At 41.6% G+C, this 25639-nt stretch overlaps 2 protein-coding genes across 5 annotated transcripts in view; one reads left to right on the plus strand and one right to left on the minus strand.

The window, feature by feature from the left end:
• Window positions 1–25524, minus strand: part of LOC132124677 (leucine-rich repeat and fibronectin type-III domain-containing protein 4) — a 34640-nt gene extending 9116 nt beyond the window's left edge. For 2 of the 4 annotated variants that reach the window (XR_009426793.1, XM_059535801.1), the window contains exons 1-3: window positions 25073–25524; window positions 21746–22442; window positions 2482–4237 (exon numbers count right to left, since the gene is read on the minus strand). Coding sequence is in view for 3 of the 4 variants with exons in the window: in XM_059535801.1 (XP_059391784.1) it covers window positions 2482–4211 (1730 nt within the window). In the remaining variant the exon portion in view is untranslated. The remainder of the gene's footprint in view (window positions 1–2481; window positions 4238–21745; window positions 22443–25072) is intronic. The other 2 variants (XM_059535808.1, XM_059535822.1) reach the window with 2 other exon arrangements.
• pcxb (pyruvate carboxylase b) overlaps window positions 1–25639 on the plus strand; it is a 214435-nt gene that overhangs the window by 133182 nt on the left and 55614 nt on the right. The window lies entirely within an intron of this gene.

The raw sequence follows: 25639 nt of genomic DNA on the forward strand, positions 1-25639 counted from the left end.
AGGAGAGATACAGTAGGGATGGATGTCAGGGTTTTCACTGATAAACCGCTTTTTTGGAATTAGCTTTATAAATGTGAGGAAAATGGTCAGTATATTTAGCTTAAGAGCTTAAGCTTTTGTTTACAATGGATAAAGGAAAGTAAGGGTTTGTAGCAACATGGGTGAGTAGGTGATGGCAATTTTTAATTTTATAACTCTATAATCTTATTGTACCAAATGTCAACTAATTTTTGTCTTTTTTTTTCTTGTCAGTTGATATATGAGCTACAGTATATAGTAAAACAGCCACTGAGCAGTAAAATTTTCTTCTGGATTGTCAGCACTCCTAACGTTTCTGAAGAGTGAGTTTGACCTTTTCTTCTAGTGCCTTTAATTTGTGAGATGGAACTGCACAAATTCAGAATTTGACTAGTCATATGTTAACACACACACACACACACACACACATACACATACACATAAACACCCATTCTGAAGTTAAAACTGACAGGGAAATGTTTTGTGAAACTGGTGACACAGAAACAGGCAATTATTAGAACACTCTAATAATAGAGAGAGAGAGAGAGAGAGAGAGAGAGAGAGAGAGAGAGAGAGAGAGAGAGAAAGGGAGGAGGTGGAGGATGGAGCCTGAACAGTGGGAACAAGACAGAAAAGACTTTCATCTTTTGTCTCCACTAACTTAATCTTCATAAACAGACTGCTTTTTATTCTCTAAACTCAACCCTGCCTTTTTCTTGTCACACCCTTTCCTCCCATCTTCACCCAGTTAATGTCAGTATTTTTCTCTCTTGCTTAACCTCTACAGGATCTACCTCTTTCTTTTTGCATTTCCCCTGTGTATCCACTGAGACACCTTTTCTGTTGTTTCTTGTTCTTGAGAAAAAGCTATACATCCAGGCACCAAACCAAAGCCAAGATAAAAGCTTTCCTTTTACCTGTAATCGCACTCATTCTCGATTTTTTCAATTTCTGTTGTTGTGGTGGCCGTCAGCGAGATAGGTTGTGACATACTTATTGGCACTGCAGTTTAAGCTCATTCAAAGACTTAATTATTCTATGCCTTGAGCTCTCTGTCAAACTCTCTATCTCTATCTCTGCCCCACCCCTCTTCTTTATTTCCCATTCCCTCTTTATGTCTCTCTCTCCCTGCCAGCCCCCCTGTCAGATTCAATGTCTGTGGTGTCAGAAGCTTGTAATTCTCCCACACCACATACACACATTCACTCCCTCTTGGCCCCTTAATGAAGGACAGACAGCAAGAGGGCATATGTCACTTGCCATAGATAATGTCTCAGAGAAGCGCAAGATGTATCGAACATAATGTCTAACAACGACTAGGCTGAAGCTGCTGCTAGAGCCACAGACACTGATGACATGAGAAAACAGTATGACTGCGTTTGCCTCAGGTTCAACATGACGCTCATTGTTATCACGATTCATGCTGACAAGAATCAGAGCAATGCATATTCATTATTGCAATGCTGTTAGATGTCATATTTCAATTGGGTTATATAAGCTGGCTCTGAATGCACATAAGTGGATTTCTGAACAATTAGCCTGTAATATGTAGACAGTAGATCATATTTAAAAGGGTGTTGTTTGAGCTCTATTGAAATTCCAATCCATCACTTTAATGTCACTTTCAGTGAAGTATTCTTGAAATCCAAGTTTAGTCAACATATGCTAGTCTGGTTACCCCCCCCCCCCCCCAAAAAATACAGTGAAATACAGCCAAGTATGGTGACCCATACTCAGAATTCGTGCTCTGCTGGCCCGAGACTCGAACCCACATCCTTAGGATTTGGAGTCAAACGCTCTATCCACTAGGCCACGACTTATCCATTACATTGTTAATGTAACATATATATTTTGTTCTAGTGTACGTACTGTTTATTTAACTAAGAAAATGTGACTGGGACATAAATTTACATTTGTTACGTTTTTTTTTTTAATTTTTTTTTTAACTACCTGGGTTAGGCAAATTGCAGAACTGAAAAAATGGCTTCCTTTTAATTAATGAGTTTAAATTTTAATTGAACTGGACACATTGATGACTTTTTACTCACTCTGGAGGATTTGGACCTATCCTACAACAATCTGCGCAAGGTTCCCTGGGATGCCATTCAGAGTATGGCCAGTCTGCACACTTTGAACCTAGATCACAATCTCATTGACCAGATTGCTGAGGGGTCTTTTAGTGAACTCTACAAACTAGATCACACAGGACTTTCAATTGTATAATATTAGTTTATCTTTTCGTCTATCTGTCTGTCTGTACATAAGGCTTTAAGGAAATTTAAATTCTAAGCTCCATCTTCAATTCAAATTCACAGATTAAATAAATAATTTAAAAGGCATTCACAATTCAGTTTTGAATGATGCACAAACTCATTTCTACAGAATATGTATTCCCTTTTTTAGTTCCTGAACTGAAATCACCTTGTAAATACATCATGTGCATTTGTTTACACTGTTACTCACCTGTAAATTAGTGTTTCATCAGCAGTACAGTTATACTGTATTTGATACATCCACACCAGGCTGGCTCCCATCGGTCGACCCTTATCCCACCGCACTTGTGCTGAGGTGGAGGTCACTCCTTGTACTCCTATCATCTGCTCCTCTACCCCTTCACTAACCACATCCTCACCCTCTGCCTGACCCTCCTCCCGTCCCTCCTGAGGGTCACTGTTACTGTCCAGACCAGGGCTTTGCCCACTGGAAGTCTTCCCTCTGGTGATGTCCGATGATCCAGGATCACGAGCTAACAATACCGTTCCATTTCCACGATGAGGGAGGGGAATAACCTTCAGGTCAACAAGTGAGGTGGCTTCACCTGCAGCATTGATAGCAATGCAAGTGTATGTACCATCATCATGAGCAATAGTCACATGTAGCTCAAGAGTGCCATTTCGGAAAGATGTGGTACGACTGGAATTGCCAATGATGCGGTCATCTGGTGAGACCCAGTGCACTACTGGCTCTGGATCACCAATAGCACGACATTTGAGAGTTGCCCTTTGACCCTCCAAAACCCAGAGTTTGTGTGTATGCCGGGTAATAAGCGGAGGTTCACATGCAAATTCCTCCTCAGGGATAGACCAGAAATAACGTCCCGCTAAATGAAGGGGTGTAGCACAAGTTTCCATATCATCAGTGCGGATCAGCCTCCTCAACCAAAGCAGTTCACAGTTGCAGTGTAACGGGTTACCCCCAAAATTTAAGTTGATTACGGCATTGTAGGGTGTAGGGCTGATGACCCCTGTCTGGGAGCGAGCGAACAATGGATCGGGTGGTAAAGTCTGTAGGCGATTGGAGGTCATGTCCAATCGGGCTAGTTTGTAGAGTTCACTAAAAGACCCCTCAGCAATCTGGTCAATGAGATTGTGATCTAGGTTCAAAGTGTGCAGACTGGCCATACTCTGAATGGCATCCCAGGGAACCTTGCGCAGATTGTTGTAGGATAGGTCCAAATCCTCCAGAGTGAGTAAAAAGTCATCAAATGCCTCAGAGGAGATGTTGATGAGTTGGTTGTTGTTGAGAATGAGATGCTGGAGGTTTATCATGCCTACTAAGTCTCGAGGGCCCAGCTCTGAGAGTCGGTTGCCATCTAAGTGCAACGAACGAAGACTTTCCAGATCTGCAAATGCCAGTGGCCGGATGTGACTGATGGTATTCCGGGATAGTGTCAAATCCACCAGTCCCGTCATGTTGGCAAAGTCACCTCCTCCCACTTCTCGAATGAAGTTATCGGCAAGGCGAAGTTCAACAGTTCGGCGGTCAATATTTGGCGGGACAAAAAGAAGACCTTTGTCAGCACAAAGTGTGCTTAGAGATTCTGAGAGATTCCTGCAGACGCAATGAAAGGGGCACGCTGACACTACACCCCACGTCTCACCAGCTACAGCTCCTGGAATCTGACTGAAAAGAGCAGGCAACAAGCAGGCACAAGTGACCAGTGCCAGCCAGTGCAGTAATTGCAGTGGTAGTGTTGGTGAGAATGTGTCTGGGGGTGAGTATCTGCTGGTGAACTTTGGCCAGAGCGGAGGAGAGGGTTGACAAAATGCTTCAGATTGTTTGAGGGTTTTCTGTTTCAGATGGATGGATGGATTAGAGGGCAATGAGGAGGAGTGTGTGCTCCTGTGAGGATGGCATAAAATGTGGGACGGATGTGGTTTTCTGAATGGCTGAAGGGGTGGGGAGTCTTGCATGGTAGATAGGGGAGTGATCCACAGACCTAGAAAAAGCAGAAAGAGAAAGACATCAGTCATCATGTTTCAAGTGTCAACTTTGTAGTGCTGATTTGTGTGGTTCCTTTAACTCTGAATGAGCTCATGCAGTTGCTCACCACAGGAATTCTTATGCTTGGGCATGCTGTGCATAACTGCATGTAAAATTAAAGCAAAACCAATGCCAATAAACAATAACCACACTCTCAAACACTGTTGGTGGAAATTACACCATCTACAAACCTCTAACAAGCATGGAAAGTCCATATAACAATTATTTAATGCTATTTGGAATTGGAAGCTTGTAAATTTACACTCCCACCTTCATGTGTGGCAGTTTTTTTTTTTGACAGAAGAGCTGTAGAAGAGAGAAGAGAGAGCGACAAAAACTCTAGTAATTTCACTGAACTGCAGCACCGATGGACAAACTCCATTTAAGAAGTTTATTTTTAATAATGTGGAAGCTACATGGTAAGGATAAGGTTAAATATAGTATAAAAATCTGTACAAATAAATTCAGAATGCAAACATTGTCAGTTTGTGCAGTGCACTTGCTTGATCAGATAAACTGATGCATAAACACGCAGGAAGAGAGAAGGACAAAAAGAACGAAAGAATTATCACATCACATAAAAATGCTAATTACAGGTTTGATACTGGAAAATCTATAATATCTGTAATTTGATCTCTTGGACCAATTTGTCATGTTTGTCATGGTAAAATGTGGGTTTCAACTCAGAGATGAAGCTAAAGAGGTATTAAGTTCTTTGAGAGTGTACATCACACTTTTGTCCTACATTAGCGCGTTCAGCAAATGCTCTTTAACTGTGTCACTTAACACTAAGTGCATGTAATCATGCAGGTACAAGCCAAGGAAAACAGCTCAGCAAGAAATGTTCCATCTCTGCATGTATACTGAGAATTTGGACCACAGCTCAGATGAGATGACTTACAAATCAATCATTCTGTCTTCCTCGTGGCCAGTGTTGGGAAATAGCCCACTAAAAATAATGACACTACTAACTCAAATACATTTTTCATTTGTGTGACAGTTAAAACAATGTACCTTTTCAACAAGATACGTTTGTACTGTATTCCAACAAAATAATGTGGACACCCACTGTAATAATATTTATCTTTTCATTGCCTATGTTCTCTACTTTGTGTATCACTATAGTATAAGTTGTGTTTTGAAGAGTTTTCTGTGAAGTGACTTTTCAGACTTTCCAAAAAGCCCATTTAACAGAAGCATTTTTATTCTTAACAGCCCAGTTGTTTGGTGTTTGAAGAAAAAACTTTGATTTTGGAGTAGTAAACAAAATATGGCATGACTTTATCTGCAAAGAAGAAAAGTGTTCAAAACCTGAAAGTAAATGATAGGGACTGTCGAACACAAGAATGATTTTGTCAGAACAACACAGAACTACTGCAGCTAAGTGACTGCAAGCCAGCAATATTCATCTGACTTATTTCCACAAAAACCGACCACAGAAAATTTAAAAAAGCCAACATTGACAAGAGCTGCAATTGCTAAAACTTTAATCGCAGACACCAGTGCTAAGATGCAAAAAAGATATAGTCATGCTCGTTAAAATTAGACTGTTGGAACTCAATTGCTAGCTTAATCAATTGACTTAAATATTATCAAAAACCACTGTGTGCAGCTTTGAGGAGAAGGGTCAGAAGCCAATTTCTTCCTGTAACATTTCTAAGCAACTGGCAGGTGTTCTGATAGACTCCACAGGAGATCATTCACAATTTGTATGAATATATTCTAAGAAGGTTGGAGGCTGTATTGTTGGTTTCCAACAATAACTTGTTGACTTTTAGTTTAATTAGCTTAGCAAGCTGCATCTTCAAAGTAACATCCCCAGCACTGCTCACATCAGACTCACATCTGTAACAGTGATCTTTAAATAACCATTCCCAACTGTTTGTGTCCATGCAGTACTTCACATACCAGTGAATACACCTCATTAGTAGAATTTGTGCTTGCTCACTCCTCTTCGATATTATTAACTGTACAGCAGTAATTATGCAAATTTCAAACCAACAAGATGATAATTTTTAGCAAACTCATTACACTGAAAAATGTAGATAAGTATAAACAGGGAAAAATCAGACTTTACTCAATTAAGCATGTTTTTCAGCACATTACTCATTAAATAGTGGCAGATTCTTATTTTGTGAATATATAACAAAATCAGGTGAGTCCCACTTTAAAGTGCAGAAATGGGAGGGATCTTGAACATTTATAATTTTTAACTTAAAAGAAAGTGATTGATTAAACCTCATGATTAAATTGATTACTGTATTGATTGGAAAATCTATCCTGAAAGATTCTTACAGAGACCATTAAGATTCTACTTACAGCATTATGGTTGTGAACAATACTGTAAGTATGGTTGCCATTAGAGATGTACCGATCGATTGGCCAAGGATCGGAATCAGACGATTTTCCTCATGATCATCAGTTTCACTTTCTGATTTCGAGACGATCCGTTTTGTTACCAACGGCATAGGCAATAACACCCGCCGCACATTTTCACTCTCTTCTCTACGACGACCCCTTCTCTCTCACACACGTCTCATTCCGTACCGGTTAAATAATGCTTTTACTGCACATTATTTTAGTCATTCCAGCGTGTTTTGCGCTTATACTAAAAACGCATGAAACACCACTGATCAATATTAGTGGAGTGCACAAGCCACGCTCAGTCTCAAACAGCTTGTGGGCCACAAATACCAAAATGAGTGACTAACTGCGCCAAAACTTTCAAATACATACACAAATATGTAAAAAAATGCCCGTCTTGGCATGTATGCAGTTAAACACAGTCAGTTTTGGAACGTTAAATAATTGTGAATTAGAACGCATGTTGTGTAACAGTATATTCGGTACGAGGATAAACTCTTAAAGGGACCACAGCCCAATATTCCTGCTGCTGTCTGTCATGTTAATCAAAGAACAAAAGAAGAAAATCACTTTCTGCTCTTGACTTAAGTTTTATAACTTTAATGGTAAGCATTCATTTCTGTTAAATTTTTACAAAGAAGACTACAGAAATTTTGATAAAAATTTACATTTGGTTACTTTAATTTCTGTAGTATTTCTTACCTGAATAAAAACTTACTTAACCTGAAAAACTTAGTTTCATAGCTCTCTTTATTATTTTGCATTTATTTGTGCTGTTGTTTGCATTTTTTTTTTTTTCGTTCTTGTTTTATTACTGACTTTTTTATTTTGAAAATAAAACTGCGTTGAAGAAAAGTAAATGTTTGTTTGTACATGCTGTCAATTATATTTCTTAGAAAAATAAATAAGAATCGAGAAAAATCGGTATCGGCAGATCACACTAACAAAAAATGGAAGGAAAAGGAAATTGGAATCGGCAAGAAAATTTAAATCGGTGCATCTCCATTGTAATTTTTTGAAAGGGATAAGTTATGTGTAACTGGAAATTCTGTGATCATTCTCACCCTAATGTCATTTTAGACCTGTACAACTTTATTTTGTGGAATATAATAAAAGAATAGTGTTCTTTTGTACATACAATGAAAGTCAATGAGGCTCAATTGTTCTTCAAAATGTCTTATTTTGTGTTCTCTAGAATAAAGAAAGTTATACAGGTGTGGAAAAACATTTTCATTTTGGGGAAAACTATCCCTGTAATTGATGAAATTCAATGAAGACATGTGGAATTTCGATACTCTGTGATTGAACTAGAGATATGCCAGATGAACTAGACATATGCATCATAAGAAATACATTTGTTATGTGTTGGTGGAGGAAGAAGAGAGTCCAGCTGAATGCAATTTGTAACGTGACTTTTAATGTCACTTTTAACTCTGCATTCCCAGAAGTCTGTGGGAGAAACTCTATATTGCTATGCCAAAGTATCGACTTCATCTGTCTCTTCTTCTGTCTCTTCTCCTATGAGGTCTTCGTCCAACCTCCTGTGACCTTCCTTCTCCTCTCCTCTCCCTCCCTACCTATTTCTTTTCCATGCCCCTCTTTTTCAGTTTCATTCTATTACCCAGGGTTCTGCTTATCACCTGTGTCCACTCTTCCCATCTGCCCTTGAGGTAACTTGAGAAGTGATGCAACATTAGTTAAGTATCCCTCCACTCTCTCTCCATCTCCAATTCTCACCATATTTAGCCACCTGAGAACAGACCAGCCGAAATAGATCTTGTCTTTTTCGTCCATCGATCTGGCCGCCCAGGATAGATAGCAGCCCTTCCTCAATATTATCAGGCCTCTTCCTCCTACCATCCTCTCTCCCTCTTTTCTTATCCTCCGCCCTCTGTGTCCTTTACTCATATTCGTTTCTAAGTTCAGAACATGCCTGTGCTCATCTTGGTCTAATTTTATCTTCTAGAGATCTATTGGGTGTGTGTGCATGTGTGTGTTGGTAGGGCATAGATTAGATTAGAATAGAATATAAATTCTGGTAATCCTTTTGTAATCCGTAATGTTATTCATGATTCAGACTGAATGAAAAACTACTGCGAGTGCTTGGCTTTAGAACGTAATAACCCTGTCCATTATGTGTGTGTGTGTGTGTGTGTGTGTGTGTGTGTGTGTGTGTGTGTGTGTGTGTGTGTGTGCATCTGTCTCATGCTGAACATGTCTTTGCACTTAGCAACTCCCTCAGCTCTCTTTCGCCAACACATTCTGTCCTCAGTGCACCCATCCTTCTTCCCCGTATCCCTCAATGACTCATTTTAAATCAGACGCAGAGTTTTGCTGCTGTTCCCAGTGTCTCCACAGCTTCAGTGGCCACAAAGCGGATGACCATTTGCTAATGATTATCGCATCAGTTACGTTCTGTACCACACAAGCCTCTAAAGAGTGCTGTCACACACACAGGGGCTGAAAGACTAATTGAAGCAGCATTGACTGAGTAAGAATCATTAGCATCCTGGTTTAGTTTTAAGGACTTCTTAGTGCTCAAGTTGCATAGCAAGACTTTTTTGTCTTCTTCCAGGAAGGTTATTTTTTCCAGAGCAGAATGACACCATAAACACAGTGCTCAGAGACCTTTCATCAAACCAGCAGCTTTTACCTGTTATTTTTTATTCTAGTCACTGTTATCCAAACCTTGTATGTTATTTTATTTTTATTCTATTTTATTTTATTTTATTTAAAGGGTATTTAATTAGTTACTTTTTTTTAATTGGTTGTAATCTAATATTGTTTAACAATATTGATTCTAAAATGTCAAATCTGCTAAACTCAGCATTACATTGACATGTACTGTTTTAATTTATTATCGGTTCAATTTATTGTATATCGCTTTTCATAACCTATGTAGTTCTGGAGCAGATTTACAAAGGATAGTGCATCATAAAGCCCCAGTGATGAATGGACCAGAGTTGACAAAAACTCCATAACATGTTTATGTGTTTTTTGCATTTATTTTAATGAACGACAATGACAATTGAATTTTAATTTATATGAAATTCTGATTTAATTGAATATTGTTAATTTTGAAAAATAGATTAGTCTATAACTCTAGTAGCATTTTGTTGCTTTTTATTTAATGATTATACTGACTGTAGGATTGTGGCCTCTGGGTGATAGTCAGACAGGTATAAACAGTACAAGTGGGGTGTGGTGATGGGAAGAGGAGTCTAGTGCAGGGTGCTGCCCATAGAAATGTTTCCCTAGAACACAATTTATTGTCAACGAGAGCGGTCAGAATTTAGAGCAGGCACAATATCATAAAAGTGATGAGCGATAGAGAAGCGAAGTGCGTTTCTGAGACAAGAAAGTCTATAATACTTGGAGTGAGCTAACCATTAGCATTCAAGGACAGCTGCTTACCTAGCACAAGAAGTATGTTTTTTAAAATCTCACCTGAGCCAGAAAGTGACTAATCACTCTGTGGCTGTAGGAAATGACATCATGTCTAGGCTGACTGGCTGATGGCAATATACACCATGAACTATGAGTCCATTGCCTGCTTTTATACTAGGGGCCAGATTTACTGGCCGGTGGGAGGAGAAATTCTGTGTCATTTACTGACAATGCACACATTAATAGACACAGCCAGATCTTCCATAATGACCAGCGCAATCTACCAAGAGTAGTGCAAATACCAGTAAATACTACTCTTCTCCCATAAATTTTGCATCTGAAAGGGAAACTCCTACAAATGCATATTCAATAAGGTCAGGCGTCCATGACTTTTCAGAAATAATTATTCACTGCGTGTCTTAAGTAAATACTGAGAGTATTTTAACACCAAAATATTGTTTGTGTTGGTGCAATTTATTAAATCAGGCCCTAGATAACTTTTTTTTAATTTAATGGCTGTCAATGGCAAAAAAAATGAGTAGCTGCAGCATCCACCAGCAGTGGCTTATTTACTTATTTTAACACTAAACAACAAAAGCTCAATGCTGATCAAGAGTAGATTTGTGAAATTTCACATTACCCAGTTGTTTTCTCTCATCGCAATCAATTCAGTTGCAAAACCGGAATTCGGGTTGCATATATTTTTCCAATAACATAAGCTCCGATGGCTGAATAGTGAAATATGTGATTTTCTGTTTGTTGAGGCAGTCTTTGTAATATTTGTGGGTGCTGGCTGTATTGTGTTTGAATACATGCTTCATGATGACACAATTGTGTATAATAGCATAGGTATTACAACATAAACATTTTATGAGGACACTTACTGAAAAAAAAGACAAAAAAAAAATATATATATATATATACACCAGGGTTTTTTTTTATGCCAGTAGTTTTTCTGTGAGGGTAGGGCTAAGGGGAAGAAAATAAAGGTTGTACAGTATAAAAACCATTATGTCTATGGAGAGTCCGTTTCAACCATACGTGTGTGTGTGTGTGTGTGTGTGTGTGTGTGTGTGTGTGTGTGTGTTTGCAAATGTGAGAAGAAGACTGAGAGAGCCAGAAAGAAGGTTTGAGACAGGTGGCATAGGTCACAATGAGTTTAAGTCTGCATTATGCTTTTGTGTGGATCTAAAAGATGAGCTTTAGATAGGTGTGGTCTCACATATATCATTCATATCATCTGATCTGTGTTATTAAAGACTTCTATCCTCTAATGAAATATCTTACTGTGAATTGAACTGGGGGATTTATTATCTGTGCAACAAAGAGAATCAATGATCCTCAGATGTCTCCTGCTTTTATAGGAAATGATCTTCAACACACACATGCACATGATCAAACACGCATACACACACATACTCTTTGACAAATGGCTTTCATCTTCCTGGTTCTCATCTCACAGTTGTACATCATCTCTCTCATATCTTCACCATTTTCCCCTGTTCTTTTTCTCTCTCTCTTTCTGACTGTGTGAGCAGTAGACAAAGTGACTAAATGTCATGAAGTCATTAGGATGTAAAGAGAAAAGTCAGGGATGTGGAAGGTGTTCACATTTTCTTTCTTATACCCAAACACACATGCACACTCACATGCACTGATATGGAGGCGGATGACGACCTGACAGCAGTGATCCATCAAATGACTGAAAGGAAAGTTGCTGATGACGAGAGAGTGAGATAGAAAGAGAGAGAGAGAGAGAGAGAGAGAGAGAGAGAGAGAGAGAGAGAGAGAGAAGCTGGTGGAACGGCAGAGAAAAGTGTGTTGGTCTAGATATATAATAAGATATAAGTCAGTAAAACCTAGCCATAAAAAAATGTTGAAATGTTTGCTTGTTATTTTTTAAGTAAATCAAAACCCAGATTTTATGACTCCACGGGATGGGATGAATTCATATTTCAGTAGAGTCTTATTTATCTGACCTGGCAGTGACCCTTTGAGCACTGCACACTCAGACTCCCAGCATCGATCCTTCTAGGCATCTGATTATCCATCTAACCATACCTTCATATGCCTGTCCATTTCTCTATTTATTCAGTTGTCCATCATCTTTCCATCCACTCAGAATTTGTCTGCCTGTAGTATCTTTTGGTCTGTCTACCATTCTTTAGTCTTTTTGAGGAGGTCAGTCTCATAATTCTCCTCATTTCCTGTTCTTCTGTTTCTGAATTCACTGTCTCAGCACAGTGAATCAGCAGAATATAAACTCTGATCCTTAAGCACTGGAATACGCTCGATTATTCTGTATAATATGATACTTATATCTGTCAGACTACCAGTGGCGCCTCGTGGGTTTTAGAATAGAGGCACACTAATTGTATTGGTCTGGGGATCTCTGCCGATTATTATTATTATTTGCTTAACCGCTTTTTAGTGGCTTTTAGTCAGAAAACTTAAAGAAAATGACAAACATACAGCAAGATAATGATACTTCACTTACCTGTCTTATCACTTGAAGAAAACATCCCTTTTTAAAAATCTGAGTTAAAAGAGAGCTGCCTGTTGTGCCATTTAATTAAGCTGACTGCTGTAGCCTATATCCAGCTTAGGTGTGTTCAAGCTCTCATTATTTTTAATTTGTCTATATACTGTTTGAATGACAGCTTGGTAAATCTGTCATTGATCAAATATTCAATATCACTACTCATCATAAGTACTTGGTACATTATCAGCGTAGCAGGAGACGTTCAAAATAATATCACGTAATTTACATCTCTATGATGATTGGTTGATAAACCAGAAGGGAGGCTAGTCACCCATATAAGGTTTCTTTTTTCAATTCACTGAAAGTGAACACTCGAGAGTGACTGTATTTTTATTGTATTTTTTTATATTTTTACCAACAGAGGCACAAGAGCTCAGCTCTCCCCTGGCCTTCCCCTCCCCTTCGCTATAATTTAACGGTTTTAATTAAAACAGCAGATTTGGCACATTCACGATAGAGAAGTTGTGCTTTCCAACTTCAGTAACATGTCATGGTATTACAGCTGTGAAATTACAAACAAATAAATATACATTCCGAGACATGAACTGAATTTAATTGTAAATTTTATTAACATTAAATCAAGTCCTCATTTTCACCTCAATATTTTGAGGAAACTGTACCTCCCCTGCCTCCCCCGACGGGCCGCCACTGCAGTCTACTCCTTGCATTTGATTTATTACCAACAGGTTTGTTTATCTGTCATGGTGAGGAATTTGCATTTTTAAAATGCCATTAAGACATTTACTATTTTTATTAAGCTGTTTTCCTCATTGGGACAGTTGGCTGGTTCACACAGTGCAGGTGTTTTTAGGTTTTACTCTCCTTCTGGGGGCATTTGGTCTTGACAATGTAGTCAAATCTAGACCCATACTGTAAAAAATGACTTTGAATTTAATGGTTAAAGACTCTAAAAATGCTACTGTAAAAACGTACTCTGTTACTAAACGTAACCTCGGTTCTCTCTAGAAGAGCGAACGAGTACTGTGTCTTAGCTAAGACGCTACGGGAAAAGTCTCTTTTCACGAAATACTGAAGCAAAAAATTATCCTTAATTTTGTATTTTTGTAAAGCGCATTTGCAGCAGTACACAGCCATAGGCGAGACGGCTCGTTCGCTCATTGGCTTGTTCTGCGGCAACTGCACAGCCTATCGAGCGCAGGCTGATGCAACATCAGACAAATAAGGGCGCTTCGCGCCCTTCTTGCCACTTCCCGCCGAAACGGGTGTGGCCCAACCTATAAAAGGAGCTTGAAAAGGCTGACTCAACTGATTTATTTAATCGCTGAAGCGGACCAGAGTGATTCGTACGCACGGCAGAGAACGCAGTACTCGTTCGCTCTTCTAGAGAGAACCGAGGTTACGTTTAGTAACCGAGTTTGTTCTCTTATGAGAGCTCTCTCGTACTGCGTCTTAGCTAAGACGCTACGGGAACCCAATGTAAAACGCCGTGCGCACAGGGATCACACACCAATAAACCTGAAGCAACGCCCAGGATTTACAGTGCACAGTCACCTGAGGGACTCACAGAGAGTCCAGGACGGGAAGGGGGGAAGCCCTCCGTCCCATATCTAGCAATATCCGTAGATGCGGCAATATGACATCACACAGCCGAGGCAAGGCCTGACCAATGTGGCAATGCGGGTCTTACGCAATACTGCCCATATAACAGTCGGCAGCGCATAACGCTGACGAACTCAGAGTTCCCCTCAGGGCCCTGATTCGACTATACCGACAGCAGCCTTGCTTGCATGGCGGGAACCTCCAGGTTATAGAACCTGATAAATGTAGACGGCGAGGCCCAACCTGCCGTCAACTATCCATCTGGATAGAGTCTGTCTCGAAACAGCCATTCCCTTGGAACGTCCACCGAACGAGACAAACAGCTGCTCCGTCTGCCGAAAGGCAGCAGAGCGAGACACATAAGCTCTTAAAACCCTGACAGGGCAAAGAAGACTCGAGTCTCTATCCTCTCCTGACACCGGCAGGGCAGACAGGGCAATAACCTGAGCCCAAAACGGCGTGTTGAGGGATTTCGGCACATAACAGTGCCTAGGTTTGAGTATGACCTTTGAGTCATTAGGCCCAAACTCCAAGCACGACTGGCTCACAGAGAGCGCGTGCAGATCACCCACACGCTTCACTGAAGCGAGAGCCAACAAGAATACTGTCTTGAACGACAGATGCTGAAGGCTAACTGATTGGATAGGCTCAAAAGGGGGACCCTTCATGGCCTCCAAAACCGCCGCGAGGTCCCACATAGGGACTGACAGAGGTCTGGGAGGATTCAGCCTCCTAGCTCCTCTAAGAAAGCGGATGACCAAATCATTCCTTCCTATTGACTGACCGAGCGCTGTTTCAGAAAACGCTGCGATGGCCGCCACATAAACTTTGAGCGTGGATGGGGCTCTGCCCTTATCCAACAGCTCCTGTAGGAAGGAGAGAACCTCCGTCACCTCACAACTAAGGGGTGAACATCCTCGAGCTGTGCACCAGCTGGAGAACACCGACCACTTCGAGGCATACAGACGTCGTGTCGACGGAGCTCTAGCCTGAGTGATGGTATTTAGCACTCCCACTGCGAGATCAGCGGGTAACCCTTGAGCGCCCACACATGGAGGGACCACAACTCCGGTTGAGGGTGCCAAATCGAACCCCTGGCCTGCGAGAGGAGGTCCCTCCTCAACGGTACTGGCCACGGGGTGACATCTGCTAACTGCATCAAATCTGGGAACCATGATTGGTTCTTCCAAATAGGTGCTACAAGCAGTATTGACCATCTCGTTTCTCTCACCCGTTCTATCACCTGCAGAAGGAGGGAGACGGGAGGGAAAGCATAAAGTGGGCAACACGGTCATTTCCGTGATAGCGCGCTTTCGTTCTTGGAAAAGAACACGGGGCAGTGAGCGTTTTCGTGGGACGCGAAGAGGTCCACCTCCGCCCTGCCAAATCTCTCCCACAACAGCCGGACTGTTTGCGGGTGTAGAGACCATTCGCCCGTAGGAACATTGCCTCTGGACAGCCTGTCTGGACCCAGATTCTGTAGCCCAGGCACATGCACTGCCCTCAGCGAACGCACGTTGTGCTGAGCCCAAACCAGGAGGCGTTCCGCCAGTCTGTACAGGTTTCGGGACCCGAGTTCGCCCTGACGATTTATGTAGGACACCACAGACATGTTGTCCGAACGGACTAAGACGTGGTGGTCCTTGATTTGGGGACAAAAGCGCATCAGCGCGTTCTCCACTGCCAGCATTTCAAGACAGTTGATATGATGGAGCTTTTCCCGTTCTGACCACAGGCCAAAGGACGGTCTGCCCTCGAGCAGCGCTCCCCATCCCGAAGTGGAGGCGTCCATCGACACCATCTTCACATTCGGGGAAGTCCCCAGGCTTACACCTGATCGGTACCAGCCGTTTGCTGTCCAGGCTGTCAGGGCTGTGACACAGCTCTGATAGACCTTGAGACGCAGCCGGCCAGACACCCACGCTCTGCGCGGCACCCGCGCCTTCAGCCAGAGCTGCAGGGGGCGCATGCGGAGCAGGCCCAGCTGCAGAGCCGGAGATGCTGAGGCCATGAGGCCCAACATCTTCTGACAGTGCTTGAGTGACACGGTCGCGCCGCAGCGGAAAGAACTCGCTGCGCGCTGAATGCCCAACGCGCGCTGTGGTGACAGCCGCGCCGTCATGGAACACAAGTTCAGAACTATACCCAAAAACAGAATCGTCTGACTGGGGTTCAGCGAACTCTTCGCCCAATTGACACTGAGACTGAGCTTCTCGAGGTGATTGAGTAAAACGGCTCCGCTCGTGATCGAGCCAGAACCAGCCAGTCATCCAAATAATTCAACGTAAATGTACGAGGAGCCACGGACAAGCTGAACGGCAGGACTGTAAACTGGTATGCCTGGCCCTCGAAGGCGAATCTCAAATATCGCCTGTGATTTGACGCTATCTGTATTTGAAAATACGCGTCCTTCAGATCTATTGACATGAACCAGTCCCCTCTGCGAACCTGTGTGAGGAGCTTCCTGGTCGTAAGCATTTTGAAACTGCGTTTCATCAATGCCTTGTTCAGCTGTCTTAGATCCAGTATGGGCCTGAGACCCCCGTCTCTCTTGGGCACCAGAAAGAGTCCCGTGGGACTCGTGATGTCTGCGAGTAACTGTGGGCTGCATGTGTGCACATTTACCACTTTCAACTCGCTGTCTGCCTGTGCAGAGCATACGTGCACGGGCCTCATTTTTACAGAAGCCACGCGCCGTATGTGACATAGCGTATGTGGGCACTGGGGAGTGGGCACGTGTACTATGCGGCGCGCTCGACCGATCTGTGTCGATCTTATGTGCACGAGCCCTGTGTGCAAGGCTGTGCTTACATGTGGAGATGGGCACCGAGGAGTGGGCATCGTCACTACATTTATAGCACCATCAGCCGTGGCCGGACGAACGTGCATGGGTTTCGTTTTTACAGAAACCACATGACGCGTGTGACATACTAATTGTGGGCACTGAGGGGTGGGCACGTTTACTATGCAGTGCGCGCGATCGACCTGAGTCGCTTTTATGGGCGCGGGCCCTGTGTGCAGGGCTGTGCTTACATGTGGAGATGGGCACTGAGGAGTGGGCATCATCACTACGTTTATAGCACCATCGGCCGTGGCCGGAACACCAGAAATAACACTCTTTTCGTGAAACATCTGGGTAGCCGTGATAACGGCTTTTGTGTGCAGGCAAGCGGGCACTCGTGCAGGCTTGCGCATTGCAGAAGACGCTGAGGCAGTCACAATTCTTGGAACTGCAGCAGCGGCGCGCTTGGGTGAGAGCCCAGCAGCAGGGGAACTGGTACACCGGCGCTTTCCTAGCAGTGCTAGGACGTTTTCGGGGCTTCTGGCTTCACCGCAATCCTCTGCCGCGGCTCCCGCGGCGCGGGGCGACGGCTAGAAGAGTGAGAACGGGGTCCCGAGCTGCGTTGCTGACGCTGTCGCAATGACGCAGCTGGAGGCGGTGGGCGTGACTGAGAGCTCTGTGGGGCCGGTCTAGAGCGGCTAGTTGCAGTACCGGAGTGCTTCGGCAAGAAGTGCTTGAACGCCTGCAAAGCTTTCTGGTCCTCGGCGAATCTCTCCACAAACTCGTTGACAGATGATCCGAAGAGGCCAGCAGGAGTCAGCGGCGCGTCGAGGAACGAAGCGCGCTCAGACTCCTTGATGTCAGAAAGCGTCAGCCACAAATGCCTCTCAGCCACCGTAGCGGAAGCCATAACCCATCCCATGGCCTGTGCAGCGGACTTAGCAGCGCAGAGGGCGAGGCCAGCAGCTTCAGAATGGCTCGTCCCGCCGATATGCTTCTCAGACGGCGCTTGCTTCCTCCGTGATCCAGTGATGCGTGAGCTTCGCTGAAGAGATGAAAAATCAGGTGAGTCAGCCTTTTCGAGCTCCTTTTATAGGTTGGGCCACACCCGTTTTGGCGGGAAGTGGCAAGAAGGGCGTGAAGCGCTCGATAGGCTGTGCAGTTGCCGCAGAACAAGCCAATGAGCGAACGAGCCGTCTCGCCTATGGCTGTGTACTAATGCAAATGCGCTTTACAAAAATACAAAATTAAGGATAATTTATTGCTTCAGTGTTTCGTGAAAAGAGACTTTTCCCGTAGCGTCTTAGCTAAGACGCAATACGAGAGAGCTCTCGTAAGAGAACCTTTAAAATGGTTAATGGTCAGTTCCCCTACTATTTACGGTGAAAAACTGTATTGGACATTAAATGTAATTTTACAGTAGTATACCATTTTTGTAAGTGGAAAAACAATGTATAATTTACAGTGAATAAACTGACATTTCCAGAATTCCATGCATTACATTTCAAATGTATTTATTATTATTTATATATATGTTTGTTCTGATCAGTATCAGCTATCCTAAGCCTGATCATTTATTTTATGTCAACTATCATAGAGTTGTTGTGCAGTAGACCTTCAAGTAGATTTGCAAACCAGCATTAAATGGAAAAGACGTGACGCACAAGAACCAATGATGCCTGTTTCAGAACGTCTTGTGTTTGATCTTCCAGCTTAAGCGTATTTAATGCACACTTTGTAACAATTCACTTGAAAGTCTTTTATTTACCATTTACTTTCATCTGCTCTCAGACCATATGAGACTGTGTTGCTCAATGCATTGTTATGGGTTGCATCTTGCTTCAGATTGAGACACATTGTGCCTGAGAATATTTCCGATATACATTGGATTGAATTTAAGGTAACACTTTAGAATAGGGAACACTGTTCCTAATTTGTTGCTTTTAATTAGTAAGGTTTAGGTATTGGGTAGGATTAGGAATGTAGAATAAGGTCATGCAGAATAAGGCATTAATATGTGCTTAATTAGTACTAATAAATGGCTAATATTATAGTAATTTGAATGCTAATAATTAACTAGTTAAAGGTACAGGTTATAGGACCTGCCACTAGAGGGCGCACTACCAAAACAATAACAATCATGTGGTTTGATGACGCTAAGAAGGAGCGTGGAATGATGGGATTTGTTGTCTTCTACCCAACCGCTGACGGCCATCAATCAGACAGAAAGATAAATCATGGTTTTAACGCAGTTCAACGATTTGCGCGAGTAGATTACATACAAAGTCAATGCAAAGACGCGATCAGACTATCCTTGTGCTGGTCTAGAGACGCGATGCCCCACGTTTGGCGTGTATAGTCCAAAATACTGATCTTGTTGATCGTTATAACAGCATACGTTTTCTGTAAAGATTTGAATCAAAACAACTCACGGGTCGAGTAAAACACAAGCGAGATCGACATCTCTTTCTAGTTGAAGTTTGTCACGAAGCTACTTCCGCATTCGTTCACGACACTGTTGTCATGTGGTTTCTACGTCAGTAAAGGCGGTAACAAAGGGTAACTAACGTCATTGACAGGCGACTGCACTGCCCCGTGTCACTGTTTAGAATGGGAATTTTCTCATGATTTACAAGTAGTTGAAAACATTAGAGATATTGTTAGTAATCAGCTGGACAAAATATATAACACTAGCCTTGTGGTTTTTGGATATTTTACTGCAAATATCTTACAAATTGTACCTTTGAGAGACCCTAAAATAAAGTGTTACCAAACTGAATAACTATAATGTACTGTACAGTACTATAAAGTATAGGCTCAATATTCAGTGACTTGGAACTTGATTGAGACATCTATTTATAACACTTTAACAAATAAAACTCTATATGCCTAAATTAACCATAAGCTAGGATCTGCTGGTAAATAGTATGTCTCTGCTGGCTCACCATCTTGACCAGCCCTACACCAACATACACTGCCACTACATTTATTTTGGCTCAAGCTATTTTTCAGCAGGGTTGGTGAAATAACTGGATGGGTATCACAGTGTAGAGTTTAGCACAATGTCACATGCTCACTAGCTCATGATCTGTCCTCCTTCATCAGAACCTGCTGTTCCTGCACAGGTACAAGCTAACTGCTAATGAACTTGTTTAGTTTATATAATGCTGCTGCAGGGAAAAACTCAGGAATAGAGAGAGAGAGAGTTGATATACATGAAGGTAGGACACACATGGCTTGGAAAGGAAAGGAAATGTTAGGATAGGACACAGGATACAACCTTTTTTGGATAAAACTGTCAAGGAAGGGAAGCCAGCATATGGTTCTCTTAAATGAATAAGTGGGAAATTATGAAATCTAGGTGTATGTAAACACCCAGCCCTTTCTTTGAATTGTTAAGAGGAAACAATAACTCAGAGAAAAGGACTTGGAGAATAAATATGAATAAATAGACAAAAGTACTCAAGAGGTTTTATAGGGTGGTCCTTGAAGTATGGGGTGCTGGTATTGATGTTGGCATGGTTACAAAGAGAATGCATGCTACTTTTAAAGCAACCTCTCTCACACTTAATGACACACACACAGAGAGAATACACCAGCGTGAGAAAGGCAGAGAGATAAAAGCTGTAGTGCAGTGTAAAGTGTCCTTCATATGTGCACATGAATATGCATAAAGAAGCATGCACTCTGGATAGAGAGCACTAGAGATCTGTGTGTGTCCATGTTATCATTATAGCACTAAAATCAATCTCTCTTGTGTTGTGTCACTGCATTAGCCGCTGTTGGATATGTGCTTGTGTTTATGCAAGGATACAAGGGAGAAAGGGGGAAAATAGGTGGAACAATAAATGGCCAACAACATACTTTGAGCTCCATAAATAACTGGATATTCACATCTGTCTTTCACTGGAGGAAATTAGGTCAAAATCTAGTTCTTCCTTCAAAATACCCCACCACATGTATTTCAGACAAGAAGAAAAGGATAGGAAAGAAAATAACAAATGAGGTCTCTTTAAAATGTGAAGTGTAGAATTGATGTGTCAGCAAACAGAAATACAGCAAACAGATAAAACAGATAGACCCCCCCCCCCTCCCTCAAAGTTATGCAATTGGTTAAGCCAATGTTGCTATGGCTATGCAAAAGCTGTTTTAAATTACACAACAACTTAATTACACAGCCTCCTAAGGTATAATATTGCACAAATCCCAGAATCCATTGCAGTCGCCTTAGTAAATCCTACATCCAGTAAATGTTTTGATTGAAACTTTGATGTTAAGTAACAAAAACATCATGCAAACACCAAACCCTATTGGAATCAGCCTTCCAGAATGCTGCTTTAAAGTGTGGCAAAAAATTGTCAATTTCTGGTAGTCAATGCAACAAATCCATTTGAGCTGCTTGGACAACTTGAAAAATATTTCATCATCACCAGACTAGGTGGATTATTGTTGAAATTACTAGAATTTGCTCATGAGACTTCACCTAACAATGGTAAATGTGAAGGTGTCTTAAGAAAGCTGCGGTCTACATAGGCAAGGACCCTGTATGCCAGCCTTTAGTCTAATTTATTTTTTATTTTCAAGACAAAATCAATACTTAAATGAAACTTGGAACACCATTAAGTCTCCTGTGTTCTGAAAGAGCAACCTCTAAGAGATAAAATGTTCCACTGTGTGTGCTAAAGGATGTGAAACAGGACTGTGAATACAAAAGCTGGGTAAAGATTTTTTGCCTTGCATCTTTCATCTCCGGTCAGTCAATTGCCTTGTCCATTAGTCTTTCACCCATTGCTGTATATATGTGTGTTTGTGTGAGTGAGAGTATTTACCTTTTTTGTCTGTGTGGATCCCAGGTCAATTAGCTGCTCATTTCCATGCGTTTAAGTTTCTGAGATGCGTTTTAATCCAGACTGAGGTGTTTATCCCTTGTCAAGGTAGAGGAGTGTAAGTGTGTGCTTATGAGTTTATCCTGTGTCCATGCGCACACTTCAAACATGAGGATTTAACTTGAGTCAGACTCTCAATTCCACTCGTTTGCACTTAGATATGCTCTTCCCTTGCTGTGGAACATTTTGGCCTTGGGGCCTACCAGCAATTTCACATTTCCACTGATCGCATTTTAAGATTCTCACCATATTCTTCCACCTTTGACTCTTTCCAGCTGGTTTCCCCCTCTATTTTCCAGGATCCTGTTGTTTTTATCTTCCTCTCACCTACTATTCCTGCTCCTTTTCATCCACCTGCCATGTTCATGTGCTCATTTTCACCTTTAACACCTTCTAATCTCGCTCTCTCTCATTATGTCAGTTTGTTTATTCCTTATTCCAGATGTGCACCTTGTTTGTATTCTCCTCCAAATTGCTCTGATTGTTATTTTCACACACTCGCCTCGTCAGTTGTTTGTTCCATTCGTCTTTCGGTGTCGAACTCCAGTGAGCTGCCAGTTCTGAGGCGTTTGTGTCTCACGGCAAAACAACGTCCTAGAGAAAGCACAGAGAAAAACAGGATGATGGGAAGAAGGGATGACTGAATGTGGAAGATGGGTATGGAATGAAAGTAGGGCTGAAACGATTCCTCGAGTAACTCTTACAAAAAATGATCAAAGCAAATTCCTCTGCCTCGAAGCCTCTTTTAATTTATTTTAAATCTCACGTCAGGTTCTTTCGCAATGATTTTTTTAATGTGGCACAACGTGTTTACGTCACCCACAAAGCGGAAGGAGACACAATCGCTGAGTCTGAAGTCGCATACTGCAAGGAGTCAGCAGTGTTTTGATTTGAGTGCGCGTGCAAACGTAAAGAGAACGTCGTGGCGTGTGTCCATTGCAAGATAGAGCTGGCATACCACAACTAGGGCCCTATGATTTCCGCGACGGAATTTACAGTTTAACGCGGAATGGCACGGAATTTGCCAAATTTTGAATGAATTAATCAAAAATAGGACATTGCACTTACATCAAATCCCAATATGGACTAATATCTGTAAATATTAAGCCGGAATAGTCTATTTAAATATGGATCCTGCATGTTCTCCATGTCTCTGTTAATGAATGGAGCAGAAGCGCGTCTTCCTTTATCACACACACAGAGGCGCACGTGACGCTCGCGGTGATTTCAGCGTCTGCTGTCAAACTAAATAAGGATGTGAACACATGAACAACATCTCCAGAACTGCTCTGACAGTCACTTCATGAGCATTTGATGGTTTGATTTGAGTAAAACTAGCTTCACATCACATACACAGAACTGTAAAGGTAACTTAAGTCAACCCGTCAAGACTAAGTCAAGACTATTGTTCAGCAGAATGTACATGGCCTACTACTAAAAAAAAAATCTAACATTATATTTAAGGTTTAATCACACAACATTTCTTCCATGTTTTATTTTTTATAGTAAATCCCCTTTGTTTACCAAAAAGTTAAGTTAATTTTCAATAATTAAAAGATAAATTAAATTAATGTTTTATGTGTTTAATGTTTAATGTACAGACAAGTACAGACTGAGAAACAGAATGGGTTATAATAAAATGTTTATTTTTTATGTATGCATTGCATTCTTTTTTCTAAAAAAGGAAAATTAGTTGTTAATTTTAAGAAACCCAGGAGTCTTATTTTCTCTTACATAATTAATATTGCACTTTAATTAGGCAAAAAAACATTTTATCCGATTACTCGATTAATCAATGGAATGTTTGGTAGAATACTCGATTACTAAAATATTCGATAGCTACAGCCCTAAATGAAAGGAAGAAAAAAACTGTTAATTTAAAGATACTCAGAGATACTGAAACTGATATCCAGAAGACAATTTAATGGGACTTAATTGAAATGTCGTTTGTTAGTTGTAGTTCATTGTTGTCATAGGTGTTTCTTCTAAAATACCTGAGTAGAAATACAAATATTAACAAATGAGGCAATTGTTGATTGAACACAGATAAGAACACAGATAAAAATAAAATGATGTATATTTAATCAAGATATCAAAATAAATTAAAATGGGAAATAAATACAAATTATAAATAATTATATATATATAGTTATATATATATATGATTTTGAAGATATCTTGATACCATGCCATTCTGAGATCTATTCTGATACGAATATCAGATTACTGGGGTCTTTCTGGGAAGGAAAAAAACTGAGAAGCAGGAGACCTCAGCTCCATTTGCTCCATTTGCTTTTAACTTGCCATCAAGGAGAAATTATTGCGATATTAACAAGATCTCATTTGGGATTTTTTCCTCCTATCCAGTGAAGATAGATAATATTTAATTACATGCGTCTTCTGATGTCATCCAGGACTGCCACTGAAGTCCAGTACTAAATGGGCCCACTGTCCCTTGGGCTAAATGATTAGGACCCTATTTGCCCACCCCCCCCCCCCCCCTCCATCCCCATCACAGGGCTCTGGACATCCCCCTTCCAGCCCTGGACACCATCCCTTGATGTCATCTCTCGATTTTGCACTTCTAAAAAAATTCCTCTAGATTGCATCTCTCCTCTTGTTTAGTCATCTCTGTCTCTCACAGTTTTCCATGTTTTCTCACCTCATCCGACTGCAAAACAACAACAAAAAAATAGATCCCTCTTGGAAATGTCACCAAAGTGTTTTCTTGTCATTTTGTCTCTCACCTTCTCTCTCTCTGCTCCATCTCTGTCACACACACACACACACACACACACACACACACACACACATCTCTAGTTATTTTTGTGTCCTCTTCAGCTTGTCATTCATCTTGAGCATCTCACAGACAGCACAGAAGCAGCATTCAAATTAAAATCCTCCCGTGTGTGTGCGTGTGCTCGTCAAGAGAATCACAGATGCAGACAGTGTTTTTTTTTAATCTGTGGGTGTGGTGACAGTGTGTGCTGCTTTGTGTGTGAGACTGTGACTACTAGTTGATGTGTGTGTGTGTGTGTGTGAGAGAGAGAGAGAGAGAGAGAGAGAGAGGAGTTAAGCAGCTGTCTTATATGGCATCAGGCATGTCACCATGCAGACTGGACAAGCTTTCTACTAAGCATCATCTCTCTGTCTCATCATCGCTTTCTCTTGTTTTTATATCCCTAATTAGAAATGTATTTTTCCTCTTTACTCTCATTGTCCATCATTGAAATGACACACACATGCACATGCAAACACGTCCCCACAAACCTGCTTTTCCAGCTTTTCCAGTCGAGTCGTCCTGCAGGAAACGCCGATCCGACTCCTGGCTTCCTCAAAAGCGAAACAAGACCCTCATTCTCTCTCTTTCGGACTCCGGTCCTCTCCCTCCCTCTCTTGATTTCTCTCTCTCCGTCTAACACTCCCTCGTTCTCACCAGCTGTGTGCCACTGAATCTTTTCAGAGGACAAACTCCTCTTTTGTTCATCCCTCTTTCTTTCTCTTCTGCCACAGCTGATTGAAATTTAAGTCATTTTTAATCCTGTCGGTCAGGTATCCAGGGAACAACAGAACAGAAGAAAAAAAAATGAGAGCAAAAAATGATAGATCTTTTGTACTGCTAGATATTTTTAGCAGTGCCTTTGCATACTTCTCTCATTTGCTTCTACTGTTGTTCAGATTTTCTCGGGTTTCTACAATTGTTTTTTCTTCTTTCGCAAGCAGATGAGATGTTTGTGCGAGCCAGCGAGCGACTAAGGAGCGAGTGTTGACTACACACTGATACTGGAGAGAGAGAGTGAGGGAGGGGGCTAAAAGAGAGAGAGAGAGAGATGGACA

The sequence above is a fragment of the Carassius carassius genome, chromosome 3 (genome assembly GCF_963082965.1).
Source record: "Carassius carassius chromosome 3, fCarCar2.1, whole genome shotgun sequence".
Taxonomy (NCBI): Eukaryota; Metazoa; Chordata; class Actinopteri; order Cypriniformes; family Cyprinidae; genus Carassius; species Carassius carassius.